This window comes from Neopelma chrysocephalum, unplaced genomic scaffold, assembly GCF_003984885.1.
Source record: "Neopelma chrysocephalum unplaced genomic scaffold, ASM398488v2 Primary Assembly neopelma1_42, whole genome shotgun sequence".
Taxonomy (NCBI): domain Eukaryota; kingdom Metazoa; phylum Chordata; class Aves; order Passeriformes; family Pipridae; genus Neopelma; species Neopelma chrysocephalum.
In genome coordinates, this window is record NW_020897700.1 from 3,492,150 (window position 1) to 3,512,795 (window position 20,646).

The 20,646-nt window shown below is 37.0% G+C and overlaps 1 protein-coding gene and 1 long non-coding RNA gene across 7 annotated transcripts in view; both read left to right on the forward strand.

Moving 5' to 3' along the window:
• CEP135 (centrosomal protein 135) overlaps positions 1-12,127 on the forward strand; it is a 36,376-nt gene extending 24,249 nt beyond the window's left edge. For 5 of the 6 annotated variants that reach the window (XM_027676417.1, XM_027676420.1, XM_027676419.1 and 2 more), the window contains 7 exons: positions 1,662-1,772; positions 3,474-3,659; positions 4,570-4,779; positions 5,564-5,766; positions 9,158-9,262; positions 9,666-9,812; positions 11,534-12,127. In XM_027676417.1, coding sequence (XP_027532218.1) covers positions 1,662-1,772; positions 3,474-3,659; positions 4,570-4,779; positions 5,564-5,766; positions 9,158-9,262; positions 9,666-9,812; positions 11,534-11,555 — 984 coding nt within the window. In that variant the 3' untranslated portion in view covers positions 11,556-12,127. Of the gene's footprint in view, positions 1-1,661; positions 1,773-3,473; positions 3,660-4,569; positions 4,780-5,563; positions 5,767-8,044; positions 9,263-9,665; positions 9,813-11,533 lie in introns of those variants that run through there. The other variant, XR_003533161.1, reaches the window with a different exon arrangement.
• A 5,458-nt stretch (positions 12,128-17,585) lies between these two features.
• LOC113964348 overlaps positions 17,586-20,646 on the forward strand; it is a 70,687-nt gene continuing 67,626 nt past the window's right edge. Inside the window, exon 1 of the long non-coding RNA XR_003533165.1 lies at positions 17,586-17,668. This is a non-coding gene — a long non-coding RNA (uncharacterized LOC113964348). The remainder of the gene's footprint in view (positions 17,669-20,646) is intronic.

Here is a 20,646-nt window from a genome sequence, read left to right on the forward strand (position 1 = left end):
CTATCTGAAGCTGATGTAAGTTAAATAAAAATTTTGCAAAACTGAAATAGTTGAAAGATTCAGTGGATTAGACTGTACAATTACCATCATTGTTATTATTCTTGCGACATCTTTGTCTCTAGATGTTCTCCAGGGGTTCACAATTAAATCAACCACTGGTGTGTAAGGCTCATTCTTTCAAAAGCATAAGGGGCTTATATAGTATATCTCCTTTGCACTCTTTGCAATCGTCATTGCTCCATCTCTTCTTCCTTGGAATTCTCTGGATCTGAGATCCATGGCTTGGACAGCCTGATGTGCATTCAGTCTTGTTAATCCCTCACATAGTTGGAGGAATAACGAGTTGGTTTTGTGCAGCAACTGGTTACTGCTGACCAAACGCCTCCCAGTTCCAAGTATGTGATATGGATATCCCTGTACGATAGAATGTGCGTATGGACAATATATAACAAAAATGTTTAGTGGTTTATAGGGTAACATTTTTTAGTGAGCTAAGCATTACAAAGACTGTGTGGAGAATATGTGAGTGTGATCTAGAGAGCTATCGCAAAATGCTGTTGCAACTCATTACATTCAATTTGTATACAAATACAACTATTGCAGCTCCTCATGAGACTCAGATACCTTTACAATTTTGATACTGAGATTAAAATGTTTGTTTCAATTTGCTGTAAACGCCAACAGTAAAAATAATCAGGACCTTGTTAGCTAAAACATTTATTTCAATTCTCCTCAGTTGGCCCAGGTGAGTACAATATAGCAACATTTTTTAAGTGATATAGTACCCTGAATAGTTCTCGCAAAACCTATAGTGCAATACGTAAATATGTGGATGTATTATTGAAATTAGATCTGCCATTCCCAGGCATCTAATAAGATGAAATGTTAAATATTATCATAAGGTGATGACTAAAGCTTTCCAAGTATGTTTGGGAAGGCTACCACAGAGATAAGCAGACTGATTCCATTGTATGCTAAATAAGGCACATAGTGAAAAAGTCTGCCACTAATGAATATTAATAGACCACAAAGAGAAGAAGGGGAAGAAATAAGGCAGTATCCTTTATTTCCCCCACATGGGGATAGCAAAAGATACTTTCTTTTTGGCTCTCTGGACTAGAGAACTCAGAGGAAGGTGAGAGTTGAACCTGAGAGGGCCGGAGTCAGTAGTTCAAATATCTAAAACAAGTTCCATGATGCATTTTAGATGTCTAAATATGATCTTAGTAATGCATTTAGGTTTTTTATCTTGCAATTCCACTTTAAAATAAATGTTCTTTTGTTATAAAGTTGATTTTCTAGTGACCTAAAACTTGCCTTCACTCAGGGATAGTGAACCTTATGGCTATAAAAATTCCAGCTTCCAAACATCAGTATGTCGAATTTTCCAGAGACCAGTATGGTGTGTTGTCAGGGAAGCTGCATATTTTATGAGCTGGTGTGATAGTCATTGTTTTCTCTGATTATTCTTGCCTGGAAACCCTTTGGTGTATCTAAGGTGATAGGGGATATTTCTGAACCATACAAATCCCAAAGGCTTTTGTAGGTAGAATAGAAAAAAATCTAGGGCATAGGCAATTACTTTGATTTAATCTGATAGAGTATTATATAGTGATTAATTTACCGTACTGCACAATTTTGCCTTTATGTTACCTCTTTAGGCTATCAGTACTGAGCTTGAAGATGCAATACGTGAAAAAGAAGAAATGAAAACCAGGGTTCATAATTATATAACTGAAGTTTCCAGATTTGAGACCTTGATGGCTTCGAAGGTAAAAATATAACCTGTAGGCAGTCATTACTGTTTTCAGTAAGAATTGTATGGCTTGGGTCCCATTATCCCTGCCTGTCCCATTTCCTTCTTTTATTTTTCCTTCTTTTCTCTGCAGTGTTTCAAGTTACTAGTGGGGATAATAAAATACAAAACCTTATTAGATCTGAAGCACTGATTATTCTAGCACATCACAATTTCATTGATCATGTTCCAGTTGGCCACAGTGCTGGAGAATAACAAACATATCATGTTTGAATGTTGTTTTGTTTTTTGAGTTTTGACAAGGCAACTGGTAAAATATCTGGTACTGTTTCATGATTGTAGGCAACAATCAGCTTATATAATGGTTTTAAATGTTTTACCCTTTTTGAAAAGAAAAAATTTTATTTAGTTCTGTCTGAAAGTGTAAAAATAGTACTGCCAAAACAATGCTCTTGGTAAGTGTATTTTATCCTGATACTTGGATTCAAAAGTGTGATGTATATGAATTAAAACTTATAAACATTTAAAAAAAATAGAAATGGTGTGAAGACGACATGAACTGGCAAATTTATTATGTGACTTTGAAATGGGAAGAATGAGTTTTGATCTGACTTCAACTTGATGAATGCACGTAAATTCAACCACTCTTTACAAGTAGAAACTTGAAGCTCAGGGAAAAAAATTAAGGTCAGTAGTATGTTAGCTTAGAACTATCAATTTAAGACACTTGAAGCGTAGTTTTTAAGAATCTTACAATATATCATATGTCCAAAGTACTTCAGCTACAGATTGGCCACATCTTTGGCAAATGAGAATCCAGTTATTCAGGGTGTGTACCAGGAAGCTGTAGAATATACAGACAGCGACCAGTTACAAATAGTTTGATTTCAGTTTTGTCTAGTATTACATCTGGATAATGCCTATGGAGACAAGGATTTACTTTTCTGCACAGTGTTCACTTGCTTAATCATGAGTTTCTATTTCCTAATGCTCTGCTTGATCCTGTCTGTACCTTCCAAGTTCTGCAGGATATGAAGGAATTTCAAAAACAGTAGCCTTCCTCATTAGGTAAATCTGACTCGTACTAGCAACATGCATATCCTGCTGCACATTACGTGAGCAGGGAAGAAGGGAATGTAGGTAAATATGAAAAGTTAATCACTGCTTTATAATATACACTTGCGGTTTGGCCAAATTAAAATTCACAAGCAACATTTGTTTTCACTGCACAAATGGTAAAGCTTGCAGTTTTGTAGTTGTATGATAGACTGCTCAAATAGATTATCAGTGTTTCAGGCACTGCTATAATACAAATATTTGTAAGAGCACAGTAAGTAAAAGACTGAAAATGGAGTTCTGCTGGAATTTCTTGGAAAGGGCAGCACTCAGTATATCTCAGTAATGTGACCCTTGACAATGCAGAGAGATCTAAAATAACCCCTCTCCTGGGAGCCTTGATACTCATCAACAACTTCTACATGTAAGTACTTCCATTTTAATAAAACTGAATGCCATCACTGTATTTATTTGCTATCTGGACTTGCAAAAGGGATGATGCCCTTTAGTAGTTGCCAGATAGCACGATGAAGAAAATGAAGAAAGATCTACTTTTTCTGAAAAAAAAAACCCAAATATAATTGCAGGGAGTAGGCATGAAATAAGATCTATCAACTTGAAGGTATGTTGATCATTGCAGAGTGATTTACTGTTTTATTAGGAACAAGAAAACCAAGAATTGTTAGCAAAATTCCAAATGCTCCATACGCAAGCTGAAGACTGGGAAATGAAGGCTCATCAAGCTGAAGGAGAAAGCAGCTCAATACGACTTGAACTCCTTTCAGTAGATACAGATCGGAGACATCTTCGAGAGAGAGTAGAACTTCTGGAAAAAGAGATTCAAGGGGTAATAACTTGTGCAGTGAAATTCTCTCAAGGAAAGTGGGATACATTCAGGTGTTTTTCAATAAAGTCAGTATGGTATTTTTAACATTTTAATAGAAAATAATTTCTATATGTGAATGTTTCAAATATGGACACTTGAGTTTTTGAAACAGTAACTGCTTTTGTTTAGACGTGCTTTCCTTCTCCCTACTTTCCCAAAATTAGATTAATGGCATATGTTTTGATAGTTTTGGAACTCTTCTGTTGGGTTATTATTGCTATTATGATACTGTCTCTGTAAGAAACTTTTGTATATTGCTTCAAAATGTTTGCACATAGCTTTATGAGTACTTTCTAAGCTTAGATCTTACGTTTCTTTGAAGCTTTGAATGAGGTATTTGAAGCATTGGTGGTTGGAGTCAAGGTAAAAATCTGTTAGACATAGTCCAAATCCAGAATCAGGATTCCATAATACTGAAACCTAGACCAATATCATAGAACATAATGAGGTTTATATTTTAGAAGCAGTAACTTCATGGAGGTCAGTGAAGTTCTAGAGTGTAATTGTTGTGGATTGGCTACATTTTTTCTCATGCCAAAAAGTGTTAGAGACTATATTGTAAGCTGAGTAAACAATAGGCTATATTTTTGGGGGTTTAAGCTTTTTAATTCTCTGAAGCTGGAATGCAGCCTCATTCCACTCTTTTATAGTACTTGTATAATTCTTCAAGATGGTGATTAAAAATTGCAGCGATGGTTTATTAGTTGTCCTCAGCTGTAATTTAGGGAGAGGGAAGAAGTGTAATATGAAGTTAGTTTTATAGGGAAAGTTAATTTTAGAGAGAAACTAAAGTATTTAGAAAGCCCAAGTTATTCAGCAGAAAACTGTTAAATTTAACACTGAAGGTGTATCCGTATTTGTCTTTGTTTAGCATATCGTTGCACATCAAGTGTATGAATCTCAGATCTCCACCATTACGAAAAACATGTCCAAATTGGAAGAGGACCTTAAACGTGAAAATCAGGATAAGGCTGCTGTGTTAGCAGACCTGAGTTCTGTGAGGGAACTCTGTGTGAAACTTGAGTCTGGCAAAGATCTTTTATCTCGACAGTTGACGTCCAAAAGCATGGATTATGAAAGGGTAAGCAGAAAAGGCAAATTTAATTTGCTATAATAAAATAACTTCCTTTGCTTTTAATGGTTTTTGGAAAAAAGAATCACTTCTGAGAGCAAGCCAAGTTAATTTACATCACTAGTTTCCCATTTTTATATAAATTATAAATTTTACAGTATATAGATCTGTGTCTGTGGTTTTTGTACAAAAAGATGGAGTTTCTTTCATTCGATATCACTGCAAAATGTTGCAGCTGTAGTTTTTGCAATACCAGAGACAAATTATATGGGGGTTTTTTTGTTTTTTAATTTACTCAAATTTTCAACTTACCAAAAGCAAATAGTGCACTTCTTATTTAGATATTAAAGACCTTTTCCTAATGGCTTTTTTCAGTTAAATTGAATTTAGATACAGCTGAAATTCATTAAATATTTTGAAATAATTTAAACAGTTCTGAATATTCATATTTCCGTAACCTTTTTCTTTACAGCTGATTTTGTCTTTATTTAGTGACTTGGTCAGGCTTTCTGGTACTGTAATATTCAAGACCTCAAGTGTTCCTGGAACTTACCTAACATTTCTAGCATTATGTAATCCAGCTCACAGTAAAACATGTGATAGGTGTACAGCTTGAATAGTTTTAAACTAAGTATAGTTCAGAATAATTGTAGCTTTAATTTGTTTTGTGAGCTCAGTTTCCTGTTCTTTTTTATGAGACGATCATTTCAGTTTTTATAGCAACTCTTCACAAAATAGAATTCTCTGTGTTTGTAAACCAGTGTATTAATAATGTATACAATTTGTGCCTTAGGTTCTAGGAGAATTAGAAGATATAAAATCAGAAGTAGAGTTGCTGAAAAAGCAGTTATCCAGTGAGAGACTTACAGTTCAGAATCTTGAAACGTTACTGGCTACTAGTAGAGACAAAGAATTTCAGAACCAATTAACATCCCAAGAGAAAGATACCGAAATTCAGTTACTGAAAGACAAGCTAACACTTGCTGAGAGCAAACTGTAAGTTTTAACAAGTGTATGTGTGTTATGTGGTTTACAAAAAAACTTTTTCTGTGTGACAATACTTATTCACAAAATCTGGATGTTCGGTATGGCTGAGCAGGTTTCTGCAGCAATGTCTTTTGGCCTTTCATATCATCATTTACTTAAAGTTTCTTTACCTATCTTTCATACTGCTTTCATTAATCAGCACTTTGGTGGACATCTGTTTAGTGCAAGCAGTAAACTTAAACAGGAGTTCCAAAGGAAACATACTTCAAATAAAATTTTAACATATGTTTACAGCTCACAAAAAATTACAAAGTATATTAAATCCATGGTAAATGTGAATTGCTTATCTACTGAAGATGCCTGTTATCCTTACTTTGATTAAAATAAGAATCACATAATAAATAGTGAAGTCACAGTGCTTAAAAAAAGCAAAAGTACTTCTGCTGCTGTTGATATCAACTATTAAGGAAAAAGTTCTGTATCAAGTTATTGTTCCTTTGAAATATAAACAGAACTGAACCTGACATCTGCACTATATGTGGCGAGCAACTTCTTATGCTGTGCATCTGCCTGCAGAAGAAATAACTTTTAAACACACTTGTAGAAGAAGCAATGAAGTTAAGGGGGGGATATTTTGTATATGTGAAATTCATGTACGAGAGAAGCAGAGGGGTTAAAAATTTTTCTTCATGTTATGGAGCAGGGAATTTGAAGTGTCCATGATGTGTCATCTTAGAATCGTTTAGGTTGGGAAAGAGTCTTAAGATCACCAAGTCAAACTGTTTAACTAAAACTGCCAAGTATCATGACATGATAATTCTCCAAGGGATATACTAGCCAGTGACTGTAGTGATAGCTCTGCATTAAAAAGCAAGAAGGAGGAGTAGCAGCTGAATGGAGATGGTAGTGAAGAGTAAAGTCCAAGTAGAATTTCAGACAAAGGAAAACAGATACACCCACTTAGTAAACACTAAGGTAGGGAGAGAAAGAAAATGTATGGAAAGTAATAGGACAGATAATGCTCCTTATGAGATATAGAATATAGCAACCTTAAACAGGTAAAAGCTGTCTGTGACTTGGTGACACAGATGTGCAAGAAAAATGTTTTTGATTGATTTACATAGAGGCTACAGCTTAGGGCTGATGATGGTCCACCTCAAGTAGCAGCAGTCTCTATGGATCTGTAGATGACAATGCTATTAATCACCCTTGTGCAACTAATTGCTTCCTGTTTTAGTATTGCTGATTTTGGTTTACTTTGGGGGAAAAACATTAGTTGCATACAATCAACATAAGCTAATGCAATGTCCCGATTATGAAGTTATATGTGAGAGTTAATAAAAACACAAACCAACAGAAACCCAAAAAAAACCAGGAAAGAAGGAGATTTTAACTTAAATTAAATTTAGCTACTTTGTGTGCAAACATTATAAAATTCTATTTAACTAGCATAGTAATTTTTTCGCTATTTTTCTTCTGCACACATTGTAGGGTTCATTTCTTGTTTGTTGTAAATGTCGGTACTTGCATTGTTAATAGTATGTGATACTGCAGGAAGAAGGAAAACGTCTTGGTAGAAGAGTGGCTATTCTGTTGAATTGTTTTCCTCTGTTTATCTCAAAGGTTCTGCATGTTGCTAGGCAAATGTTCACATGTGAGAACTAGTTGTGTATACCTTGTTTTCTACTATTTGGTTTTGTAGTAGTTGCACTCTAAAGTACAGGAAGTTTAAATGCTCACAGCTGTGACTGAAATATGTGACAATTAGGTTGTGTCTAATACAAAAATTGTAAAATACAAAAATTGTAAAATACAAAAATTCATTTGGCTTGGCCACAACCTCTGACTTCAGGATTCTCAGAATTAAATTTAACTTGTGAAATTCTTCAGTGCTGTAATTATGAGCTCTGTAGAGTGAGTAGTTGCGTTACTTGGAGTGCTATTTGGGTGATAGTACAGTGAATGAGATCTTGAGGCTCTATAGTGAATAAAGTATTAAAAGAAGAATATGAAATAGCTCTCAGGAAGTAGTGTAGCTATCTGCATCTACTGGGAAAGAGACAGATTTCCTGTGAAAATTGTGTATAATCATGTGAACTTAAATGATGATTACTGTGCACAAGGGTTTCAAATTAAAATATTTCTAAATTTTGAGTTATTTACTTCGTACTCTTAATTTTAATTGTCATTGACATAGAATAACCTGTGAACTCACAAAGTGTTCGCTTTCTTTTCTTATTTTACAATAATGATACTGGGCCCCGAATTCTTACCTCCATCCTGAAAGCATATGCCTGTCTCTGAAGGACTTAGATGATATCATCGAGATCTCTTGTCTTCTGCATCTGTTCTCAACATACTGGATCAAGATACCATTCTAGGAATTTTACTGATGAATAGGGAACATGGGAAAAAATATTCTGCGGTTCTTTTTGGAACAAATCTCTTGAGTAGTTTGCATCTTCCTGGAGTCAAAGACCAGCGGGTACCAGACAGGAAGTCTGTGACTGACCTAGAAGTGAAAATTGTTTTTCAGAATTCCAGTCCAGTGCTTTAGCAATAAACTAGTACAACTTTACTTCTCCAGAAGTGACTTTTGAGCACTCCACCTCATACTGGCTTTGAAGACTGTATGGAATAACACAGCTGTCTCGGTTCTCATTTAGACAACTTATTTTACACTCAATGATTTTTTTTTTTTCTTCCTTCATAAAGAATAATAGTATTTTGCAACCAAGCATTGGGTTGGTCAAGCCGATGATTTACTAAGAAGTATATTTAATTATGTTAGTTAAGATTTTCAAGGTTGCTTTTCATTTTGATTCTTGCAGTTGAAACAGTTGGGCCCAAACACCAAGGTTATAGTTGACAAGCCATGAGACTCTGGTCTGGTATTTGCATTAATATATTTTTTATGTAGATTTGATTCAGTAGTTTTCATTGCTAGCCAGATAGTTCCAGGCTACTTGATACAATTTTTACTGTTATGTTTGTATTTTATGTGGATACTTACTGCTTTTTTCTTCCTTTTTTTTTTAATGTACACATAAAGAACATCTCACATGCAAAAGAGGGTAGTGAATCAATAAATTAATGTTTTAATTGTTTTGTCTGTTTTTATAAAACATATCTGTGTTTGCCTTTGTCTGAAAAAGAACACAATGTAGTTAGGATGCAGTGAGAGCTTCTCACTTCATTCTCACCTTATGTTCTTCTGGAAACATTGTGTTACATTCACTTGGTTCTTGCTTTCTTGCTTCTAATTTGACTTTGATTGGTCTGTGTGAAGCAACATGTTTAGTATCTGGTTTTGTTTTATCTTGCTCTAAATTGTCTAAGCTCCTAGCTGATGGTGTTCAAAGAAAACTTTATTGCTTCTCGTGATTTTTTTTTTTTTTAGAAGCAGCCAAAATAGAGAGGTTTCCATACTTCGAAGTAAAGCTGCACAGCTGCAGACTGACTGTGATGTTTTAAAAAGACAACTGACAACTGAGCGATTTGAAAGGTAAGATGCTGCTTTTTCAGTGAGTTGACTCTTCTCATTTCTTCTTTCTCACTTTTAAAACTTGCTTTTTTCAATACTGAGAAACTTTTATGGAAGACTCTATTCCTCTTGCTGTGCAAAATATAATATGCTCATCTTGAAAACTGCTTAATTAAAAAAGAAAAATCTTATACAGTTTCTGAATTTTCTTGTAAATTTTACGTTAACCACTGCCTTTAAAAGTAAAACAATTCTTTCTCATGAAAATAAGAATAAAATTGAGTAACTTTACAAGAAAACAAAACTTATTGTAAAGTATTGCGAAAAATCACCAAGTAAAAATACAGAGAAAAGTTACATTTTCTTGCTTTAACATCGTGCAGTCCCTAAGTTCTGTGTAACTAAAATTGCTGTTTGTTGGCAGAGAGCGTGCAATTCAGGAAATGCGCCGACATGGTCTCTCTACATCATCATTACGCGCTTCGCCTCCTCTCAGTTCAACATTCAGGTCTCCCTCACGTTCTCCTGAACGGAGCGTTGTAAGGACAACTGACCAGGCATCAGCTGAAAAGTAAGTGATTTGATTTTAGCAGATTGTTTCAGTTTGAGTTAAGTTTAAATTGTTTCTAAATAAAACCTTTCTGATTATTTGAAATTTTTACATACTTCAGGTGTTTCTAAGTTCTGCTTTTGCTGTCTCTCCTACTATAAAAAGTTGATTGAAAACAGTAGATGCAAAGCACTCTCCAAAGACCATATAATAAATGGATTCTCATTCCTGTTTTTGTTAGCGGTCTTGCACAAGCTGACAGCTGCTTGTGTTGCCTGCTTATTATTGCCATTACTTATATCCAAATATATTTTGCCAGTTTATTATTGTTAACAGTTATCTCCAAACAATAAATGGTTCATATTGAGAGAAAAGCTGTGAAATTCTCTCAAGTACAGCAATGAGGGACAAACACTCCACAGAAGAGAGTCCAACCATAAAATGCATTTGAACATTATGCATTAGATGAAACTATCTCCAAAACAAGTGCATAAAAATAATGAATACATTGTTAGTCCTTGAATCTATGAAGGTCTAAGATTGTGATTAATGGAGTCCATAAAAAGGAAATCAAAATCAGCCTCTCACCTGTTCATTTTCACTGACATTTTTGTTCTTTTAGAGATTGTTGTTTTAGATTATGTCAGTTTTATGTTACAGGCCTGGTTATTGGCGTTATATCCTGCCTGTCCTATATTACATAATAAATTGCAGTGAAGAGAGGAAGGACAGGGAGAGGTAAACAGTGATTGTTGTAGGAAATACATGTGCTGTAACAGCTCATAAATCTGACAGATTTTGAAGTTTATTTTTGTTGGTAAATACATATGGCTTGTTCATAAGCTTACTTTTGTTAACAAAAACACAGGTTTCCTGAGAACTGAGGTCAGCATGGCATAAACCCACATTGTCAGCATTTTTTCTCTTCTGTGAGTTTTTGGGCAAAGCAAAAAATGGAAACTAGCAAAAATGTTGTCAGTGAGGATGAAACAGCAGTTACGACTCTTGGTTTACTGGTGAGCCATTAGGTGCACCCTGTAATGTTGCAAATCAACATTTTGACTGAGATGATGACAGATAATATATTTTTGAGGAAGAGTATCATCAGTAAAGAGTTGTCTGTAGTCTTCCTTGTGTTATAGTGAGTCCTGAGAGCAATAAAAAGTCCAGTTGCTGTACTTGAAGAATACAATGTAGTGCACTATTTTTGTCCTTATATTTGCATTCTTAACTTTAACAATGACAGCTCTGTACCATATCTTATCAGAAAATATCCCATTTTCATTAAGTATATATATTTAAAGAAAGTGGGTTTTAACAACTGAATTCACATACAGCTGTTATGTATGTCTTACCTTTTAAACCTATCAGTGGGTCATTACAGTAGAATGATCTCAGCAGTACTGTCACCATCTTTCATCCTGCTTACTTATTTCTTCTTGGGAGCTTACCACAGTAAAGTGTATTTTGTAATTACTGTTCTGTTGTGTTACAACTGTCTCTTTTTCTAATCTGATTTCATCTTCTCAAGGAATTTTCTCTTCCTCCTTGTCTCCCTTCTACTTTGAGAAATGAGTCAATGAACTGAATGTAGAATTTTAAATAATATGCTAATAGTTGATATTCAGGAATAACAGAAGAGAATATGAGGAGGCTAAAGCTAATTATTACAATTTATCCTAATATTAATTAGTAAAATAAAGTAGTTAACTTTATTTTGACTTTTTTTCTTTCTCCACCAGAAATGTGAGCTTCAAGGAATAACCAGTACTTAAGCAACTGAAGTATTACCTTGTTATAAAGACTTTTTTTTTTTTTAAATTATGAAGACTATCTTGTAGTCTACCTCTGTGTTCTTCAAATCAGTGATTACCTTTGAAATCTCTGAGAAAGGGTGAAATAATCAACTTTGCAAAATTCTGCTTTCCCATCTGGTGGGAATGACAATTTTTTTGCTGGCTGTTTGACAGGTTTTGTATCAAGCCTGACTAAGTTTTGTTACAACTTTGGAAACATAATAATTATAAGAAGGAAACGAGTACTTGATTTGACAATCTCTTGTTTTCGTTTTACGATTTTATTTGTTTGCTTATCTCATATGATTGCAGAACTTCATTCATCTTAATATGAGCTAACAGAATAATATCCACAATTGTCTTACAAGTGCTGAGCCAGTGTATGTTTTATACCCATGATGAATTCTATATTTAAGCTTCTAACAAGTGTTTTCTGTTTACAGGTCATACTTCATGGTATTTAAAAGTATTGATTATCTATTTTGTGAATGTATTTTGTTTATCTTTTCTTAATAAAATATATATATATATCAGTCTTTATTACTGTTTTTGTCAACTAATTTGTCTTCTTTTGTTTTATCTTTGTGTGAAATTGCATTTTAAATATCCCCATATTAAGTAAAAAGTGAAAAGAAAAATTACATTTTAAAGATGTATTGAAATGCTTTAAATATTATAAAATTCCAAAGTATTTTATATTCAAACTTTTGAATCATATCTGGAGATACTTTTCAAATGTTGGTTTTAAAAGTTCAGAGCGACACCTGGAATCCTTTGCACAGTTAAGCTCAAGCGGTTGGAGAGGTGACACAGGACTTTATGTTGTGACATACATACTAGGTAAATGAAGCGAGAACTAATCTTTAAAATATCTGGTGTATTTAGCAGGGGAGCATTTCAAACTTGGGCTTTGAAGTAAGATGCGATTAGTGATCACAATCTTAGGATATATTCTTAACATCCATCTATGCAAATAATTGTATATTGTATCCTTCTTCTATTTGAGAACATGCAGTTTTCTAATAATTACACACCATCAGCTTGACATGTTGTGTATTCATAGGACTTATAGAGAGGACTAGAAATGGGAGGATGCATGGCTGCACATCCTTGTACTGGCCAACAGGTAGTGTTCTGCTTGCCTCATGTTCAGTAAAAAACTGTGGTTACTAGCTAACATTACAAGCATCTCTGAAGTGTAAGCCACATATTAAATAACATGGAAAAAATCCTTTTTTTGCTCTTAGATTTTGTCTATTTTGCACTAAGATTGTCACACTTAGAAATTATAAAGAATATTGTGTTAACTGGAAATATTGTGTCATATATATTAAATTTTATTACTTAAAGCCAACTTAGAACACCCATTCAGAAATACCTGAAAATACTTGTATCGCTTTAGGTTTCTGAGCCATGGAAGGAGCTACATATTCATAGTGAGTGCATCTCATACATTTTATTTTCTAGGTCTTTCATTTGCCAGTTACAGGAATGGGGAAGTTGTCATCTCTAAATGTTACTTATGTACTAATACTGTTTGTAATTAAGTCAGTAGTTTCCACTGATGCTAATTGGCATTAATAATTCAGGCTGAGGCAGTTCAGTAAGAAGGAGAAAACTCATGTTCTGCTCTTGATGTCTTCAGTGGTGACTTTTAAATATCTTATTTTGTATATAAACCCTCTTAAACTGGAATCTGAGTTTTTAAAAAAGCAAGTGTTCCATTGTATTGAAAACAGTATATTTCGTGTTACCAAAAAATGTATATTTTGACATTGCAATTAAAACCATAACACTTCAATTAATAGTAATTCCTACATGGATATAAATTATGAAGAATTAGCAGCTTGTTGAGCACAGCTATTATAATAAAACTGGTATCATTTTGGTGACCAAAGCCTGTGCAGATTTCTAATATTAAAACGTTACTAATATTCAGAGTGTACTATAGCTGTCATATTGCCTTCTTGTTACTATTATTTTATATACATGTAAGCAACTAGAAGAAAACAAAAGTAAATTTTATACAACCTTGCTTTAACATCAAGTATTTCATTTCATGAAGCAGAAAACAAGCACAAATTTGCAGAAGATTTAAATCCGTGGACTACTGTATATGTCATGTATGAAACAAGCCTTATGTGAGTCAGGATGTTCATGTGACTCTCTGGACTCTGCTCCAAAAAGCTACTGTGCAGTCCTCACCTTCTGGAAGATCAAAAGCACATGGAAGCCTAATGAACTGTTGTAGTCCTCAGATGGAGTGAGTTGAGAATGTGGCAGACCTGAAATTAAGGGAGACTCTGTATACTCAGGTTATCTGTCTTTTGTTATCTACAGCTGGGGAGGGGGGAAAAATAACTTCAGAAAAATAATAAAGGTGAAGCAGTAATCATTGGGGCTGTTTTTCTACGAAACAAAGAAAGTCTATTGTCAGAAGAGGGGCAATTAGAGATAATAAAAGGACAGGTTTTTTCAGTGTATGAAAACCTAAATTGCTCAATTAAACAAAAGCTATTATTCCTAAATTACTCTATAGGACTGGAGACTTTTGGGTTTTTTTTAAATCATTCCTTGGGACAGAACTTTATACATTTTCTTTTTTAACAGCGTAAGAAACCAATGGTATGTGGTTTTGGTACCCTGGTCTTATAACTTTGTGTATACAGACATTCCAGTTTCATTTCATCCTCTGACTCTTCATGGGTCACACAAAGATCATAATAACTGCAGCAGTATTAATTCATCCTCCAGTGTAAATGATAAGGGGGAGAGGAAGCCTTGATGCTGTGCAAGCACTGATCAGCAGTAGCTGAAACATTGGAGTATTATCAGTGGTTGGTGTATTAATGCAGTGTTTCAGCCACAAAGGCAAAGAACTCATCTGTCTTCTGTCAAGCTGCAATGTTACCTCTGCCGCAACACCCACCAACACACAGCAGAACCAGCATGGGGCACTCTGGCAGATTCCCTGCACAGTGGCAGCCCATTCTAGCATGTGAACTGCAGACATGGCGTGGCCAAGATAACCCCAACACACGATGTCTACCATAAAGCTCCCAATACAACATGGACATGGACGTTCTTGGCAAGTCCAGCAAAGAGCCCCAAAGGGATTGGAGCATCTCTCACAAGAGAAGGGTCTGAGTAAGCTGGGGTTATTGAGCCTTGAGAAAAGAAATATTGAGGGAGGGAACATCTCCATATACATAAATAACTATGGGTAGGAGTGGGAATAAAAAGTGGCTGGGAGTAAAAAGACTGAGACAGTCTCTTCTTGGTTGTACTCAGGGGAGTTACAAGACAATGGGTACAACTCGAAATACAGGGAATTCCATTTAAGCATAAGAAATATTTTTGTCCCATGAGGGTGGTAAAATAGTGCGACAGGCTGCCCAGAGTGGTTGTGGAGTCTCCATCCACAGAGGTATTCAAAACCCACTGAGGGGCAGTCCTGGACAGCCTGCTGCAGATGACCCTTCTTTGAGCAAGGGTTGGACTAGGCAGTCTTCAGAGGAGCAATAATTCTATGACTGTGGGAAACTTTCCTACAGTTCCACACAGCAAAGCGATCAGGTAAGTGCTTATCCGGCTGTGGTGACATTGACTCTTATTACCTATATTATGATCTTTGACTTTTGAAAAATTACAAGTATAAAAATAATTACCATTGTTTTATCTCCATATTTAGATTTATCAACAATAGAGCTCAAGTGAGTTTTGGAATTTATTACTGTAGTTGCCTATCCCACCCGTGTCTGCTGCTAGCTCAACATCACCCAAGCAGGGCTGCCTCACCAGCATTGTCAGTGGTGTGTCCTTTACCATTTCAAGGTGATGGTGCAGGAGTTAAACTAAAATGGCAAAATAGCAATTGGAAGAAAGTGGGAAAAATGAGAATGTCAGTGGCTTCTTCTCAGTTTTAGTACTCCTGAGCAGAGACAGCTGTATTTTCATGAACAAAAACACAGAAATTAATTTCAGTGTGATTAGTCAGCTGTGAGTCAGTCAAGGTCTGCAGGAGCAGATACTGCTTTTGAGGGAGATGTTCTTTGAGTTCTTTGAGCTTCTAAGTCCAAAGGAACATGTTGACATCTGAGCTTGTTTTTATTTGAAAAGAGTTGGCTGGGTTGCTGGACTATAGCTGTGTCTGCAATCTTTACCAGTACCCATTTGCTCTGGATAAATGCATTAAGATATTGAGTGGGAGGTAGGCACCCCTGGCTTGCTCCTGGCTTTTACACGGTGTTTTTGTGCCACCTAGTGGACCGGGGTCTCTTCAAGCAATCATGGCACATCCTGGACAGGATTGGGTTTCTCCGTAGAAATTCTGGATTTCTAATATTTCAGTAATAAAATCTACTAAACCCAAAGTGAAAAACTTGCTAATAAAGCTACGTGTGCCTGAAGCCCATTTATCACTTTGCCACTGAGGTTTGTGACTGCATTACTTTACAGAAATTTTCAGTTCTCAAGGGGAAAAAAAAAAATCTCATTTTAACTTATTTTCTGCTCCAGACAAGTAAGAAGAGAGACCTTTGCCAAGAAAGATCTCATGTAATTGAGCAATTTGACTGATCTGAAGGAACTGGCAAAGGCTGGATTCATCTCTTTCCTGGTGGCTACTTTTGAAGTTTTCTCTCTGTACCATCCAATTCTACCTCTTAAAAATGTGTAAGTGCTGCAATAGCAACAAGGCAAAACACAGCAAAACCCCTGAATCTTTTGGAGGAGTGTTACAAAATTCAGGTTTGGTAATTGAGGTGCTTTGTATCCATATATTTTGGAAATATATATATATATATGCACTTGCTAATGTAAAGGTAGCATTCAATATACTTAACAGCCACCTAAATACTAGAGCTGGTACATGAGCTTAAAATTCAGAGTTATCTGTGCCCTGTATCCTATAGCTTTAGTTGTGAAGGGACTGAAAAGGGAATGGACTGCACCTCCCAGGGCTTGTATGACTAGTCATCTCTAGAAGCTTGCAGGTGAAAAAGTGATTCCTAGCAATTAATACTTATTTCAGAGTCATAGACTAGTTTCTTACACAAGTATCACTTTGACTCGGGAATTCACTGAGCTACAAATCACTAAGGAGGGTGAGAGTATCAGTAAATGCCTGCCTAAACTTATATTCTTCCTTTAAAACATCTGTTACTGGGCACAGTCAGAGACAAAAAAAGTATGAGATAGCTCTTTGGTCCAACCCGGCCTGGGTGTCATTTTTATGTAAGACCTAGTTCTTTTTAAGAATACCAGAAGGACCATTTCTGACTGGGCCAAAAAATTGAAAAACAGGCAAAATCCAAAGCTGTAAAGCCTTATTCTCCAGGGAACACCTGAATCTGGAGAGGCGGTTGGCAAAATACATCTTTCTCAGCAGTGGAAGATCATGAATCACATAATCAATTTTGGTTCAAAAAGTGGAAGAGTCTAGATAGTACTAAGTGCAGCATCTGCTTTTACCATGTTCTCTTTGGGAAACTCAGGAAACAGGTGTCCAGCACTGGTAAAATCTTGCTGTTGGTACCTGAATTGGAAGAGTGGGGCCCCAGAAGAGCTGATACAAATACGGGATTTAAGGATATGAGAAAAAAGGGAGGGTGGTTTCTCTACTGCTGTGTTGAGGAGCAGCTGATTTTTGTTTTATTTCTCGTAGTTCCTCCTATTTTTTTAGGAAAGGAAGGGGATAAGTATTTGTGTAGCTATACCACTAGCCAGACGAGAAGAAAACAAATGGGGTTTCAGAGCCGGGATGCAGCCGGAGCTGTGGATCTCCTCTCCTCCGGAGCTACTTTCCTCTTCGGGCAGTGCAACGGTGCTGAGTCCCGGTGAATCCAGGTAAATCCAGCCTTACCCCTTCCTTCCCAACAAGAGAAGCCGAACGCTGCCAGTTCGAGGGCAGGGATGCGGGAGCGGCAGGGGCGCGGCGCTGCGGGGCGCCTGTGAGCGGTGGCGGCCGCGCTGCCATGGGGTGGCCGCCGCGGGGGCGGCATCCGACGGGCTGGGCGGCGGCACAGGCGCCCGCAGCAGCCACCGGCTCTTCCCTTCTGGCAGCAGGGAGAGGGAGCACAGGTAGGAAGGACCCTGCCGCCCCACCCCTTCCCCCCGCGCAAGGGCCGCTGCGGTGCCGATAGCGGGAGGGAGCCTCGCCGCAGCCCAGGGCTCTGCATCCCCCCGCGGGGCTTCGCATCCCCCCCCCGAGCCTCCGCGTCCCCCTCGGGGCTCCGCATCCCGACCTCGCCTCTCCGGCGTCGGCGGCTGCGCTTTGCCCCGGCCGCGCCTCGGGAGCGCTCGCCGTGCGGGGCCGTCCGCTGCTGTGCGGGGCCGTGCGGGAGTGTCCCTGCCGCTTTGTGCTGCTTGTGCCCTCTCGCTCGGCAATGCAAGCGGCGAGCAGGCGAGGGGCAGGAGGCTGTGCCGGGAGGACGGCCAGAAACCCCCCCCGTGAGTAGTTCCCTGCTGCTGTTGGGCTGCCTTTGTTCGGTGGAAGGTGCAAGGAGGCGTGCGGGTGATTTTCGGAAGGTGTCACTTCGTTGCTGCCGCGGAATTCAATGGCTGGGCTGGTTCTCTCCAATTCCTTCTGCTTTCCCTTTGTTAGCGTTTTCCCAGGGAGTCCTGTATTGTTTCAGCTTCGCTGAAAAGCAGGAGCTGTCAGAGAGATGACTTTGTTCACGGCGATGCTTCTCCAGAGCAGCATCGCTTTGTTCGAGCTCCCGTAAGCCATTTGTCACACAAGTGCCGCCGCGCTGCTGTAACGAGCCGGCTGCGTTCCGCGGCTGGCAGGCAGCGGGGCCGCGTCCCTCTTCCTTACTCTTTCCCAGCAGCTGGAGCAGGTAAGCTGGGGATAATACCCTTTCACATGGGAAATCGTTTTCTTGCGTGATCTCGTCAGTTAGAAAACGTCTATTTCAGGAACTGAAATATGTGTTACATGCATCTTTTCTATTTCATGGAGACATTTTTAATGAATGACGGTTGGAGTTTTTTGGTTGCTTTTTTTAAATTAATTTTGCTGGGATTGCCGCAAGTCAGTTACAAATCTGGTTCTCTGTAGCTGTAATACGTAAAACATTACTATGCCTCTGCTCTGTCATTTTAAGTGTAAAAACGCCCTGTTAAAAAGGCAGTTCCAGGGGTAAGTAGAGACCTGGAAACCACAACTCTGCATCCTGAAAATTTAATATGCCTGACAATAATGGCACTGAAAATGATCTGCTGCTGGGGGATGGGGCCGTGGAGAAAGAGAAGAGTAATTTACAACCACAGGCCTAATAATAGATATTCTGTCGATAATAGATACATAGATAATCTAGTTTGTTATATTCCCAAACAGATCTTCTGTACATACCTCAACAGTGTATAGCAATTGTGTGAAAAGAGCTCTTTTCTTAAGACTCTGAGCTATATAAGCTAGCCAATAGCAGTAACATGTAGCAGGTTCTATGTTTTAACAGAATAAAGGTGAAAAATTAGTCAGAACTGACTTTTATTTGGTATTTAGTAATGCACACTCAAGAAATTACCATCCGAAATAACTTTAGTTGTGCCTTGCATAGACAATTAAGTCTTCTAACTATACCAAAACATTAATCAGTGGGCATAAATATTATTGTGAGTTTCTTTAACAAAGCCATTGATGTATTTTAATATAGTGAGTAGTTAGCAGTTCTGTACATAACTTCTTTTAGGTGGTTTGAATCCAGGTCAGAAATTCATCTAATGGACAAATTCAACTCTTCCTTGGCTGCTATCAGATTACAGTTTGTGTTTGCAGTTGAATATTTCATTGCAACAATGAGCTTGAATTTAACACTATAAGATGTATTAAAACTTTATATGAAAGTGATTTGTATATTTATTTATGTTCTAGTTGGATGATAATTACAAGAACTACCTTGAAATATTTTTTAATAAATACAGCATGTAGTAAAGAGATTGCTGCTGGTTGGTATTGGGTCTTTCTTCTCCAATAAGAAAATGTGTCTCAGAGCATCCTGTTGTAATATCTATGTGGGCAACCCTACATTTTAGAGGGAATTGCTTGACACTTATAAGCAATTATTATTTTTTCCTATATGCCATATAACGGGGTTTTTAGAAGTGCACTGGTAGCAGACACAGTTGGTTTGAAGCATGATTGACTTGCTGGGTCCTGTGCTAAAATGTTAACTTCCTTCCTTCTTCCCCCCCCAGGTTTGTTCCTTATAGATCTTATTTTCGTCAGTTTCCTTGTGAGATTATGCAGGTAGTAGCAGTTGTGACCTGGAAATGCATTCAGTAAAATATTTTTTTTAACATACAGTTCCTGAATACTGAAACAAAATTTATTTACTATTAAAAAGTACTGTTTGGCTGTAAGATTTCACTTTAAATGCAGATACTAGAATGCAACCCTTTTTGGTTTCACACTTCTGATTACAGCAGTAAGAATAACTTTTGTAGTTTCTTCTGCTTTGGCTCTTAGTCACCCTGATTATTGTTTTACCAGGTATCTCTGTCATGAAAATGGATGTGTTTGTGTAAGTAATGTAGTTTAGGGTTACTTCAATACTCGTACTGTAGATGTGCCAGGTAAGCTCTTTTTAAATAAGAAACACATGGCATAATAAGTGTTGACTGAAATGTGATGATGAGTTTGTGAATATGATTATGTTTGGTTGTTGTTTTACAATGAAGTCTAACACAAACAGAATTTTTATATAGACAGTGTAAGCTTGAATGACTATGTTTTGACTTTTTTTCCTCACAAACCAAGAGCATACCTTTTTTTTTTATATTCTGAATTATTCATGTTTGAAAATCACTGACTCTGATTGTTGAGGGATTTTTTTTTCCCCTCCCACAAAATCAATGCACAGTCTTTATTCCATAAAGGTCTAAATAAGAGAGTTATAGCAAAAATGGATAAGCCTACTAATTTCATGTTTAAAAAGTACAGTCAATTTCTTTGGAGTCAACAGGCTTAGGGCGTTGTAGTTACATAATAGCTCCATCAGCATGATGTAAATGGTGAGATGCTCTAAACATCTGCATATTGTCATTGATCCAATGAA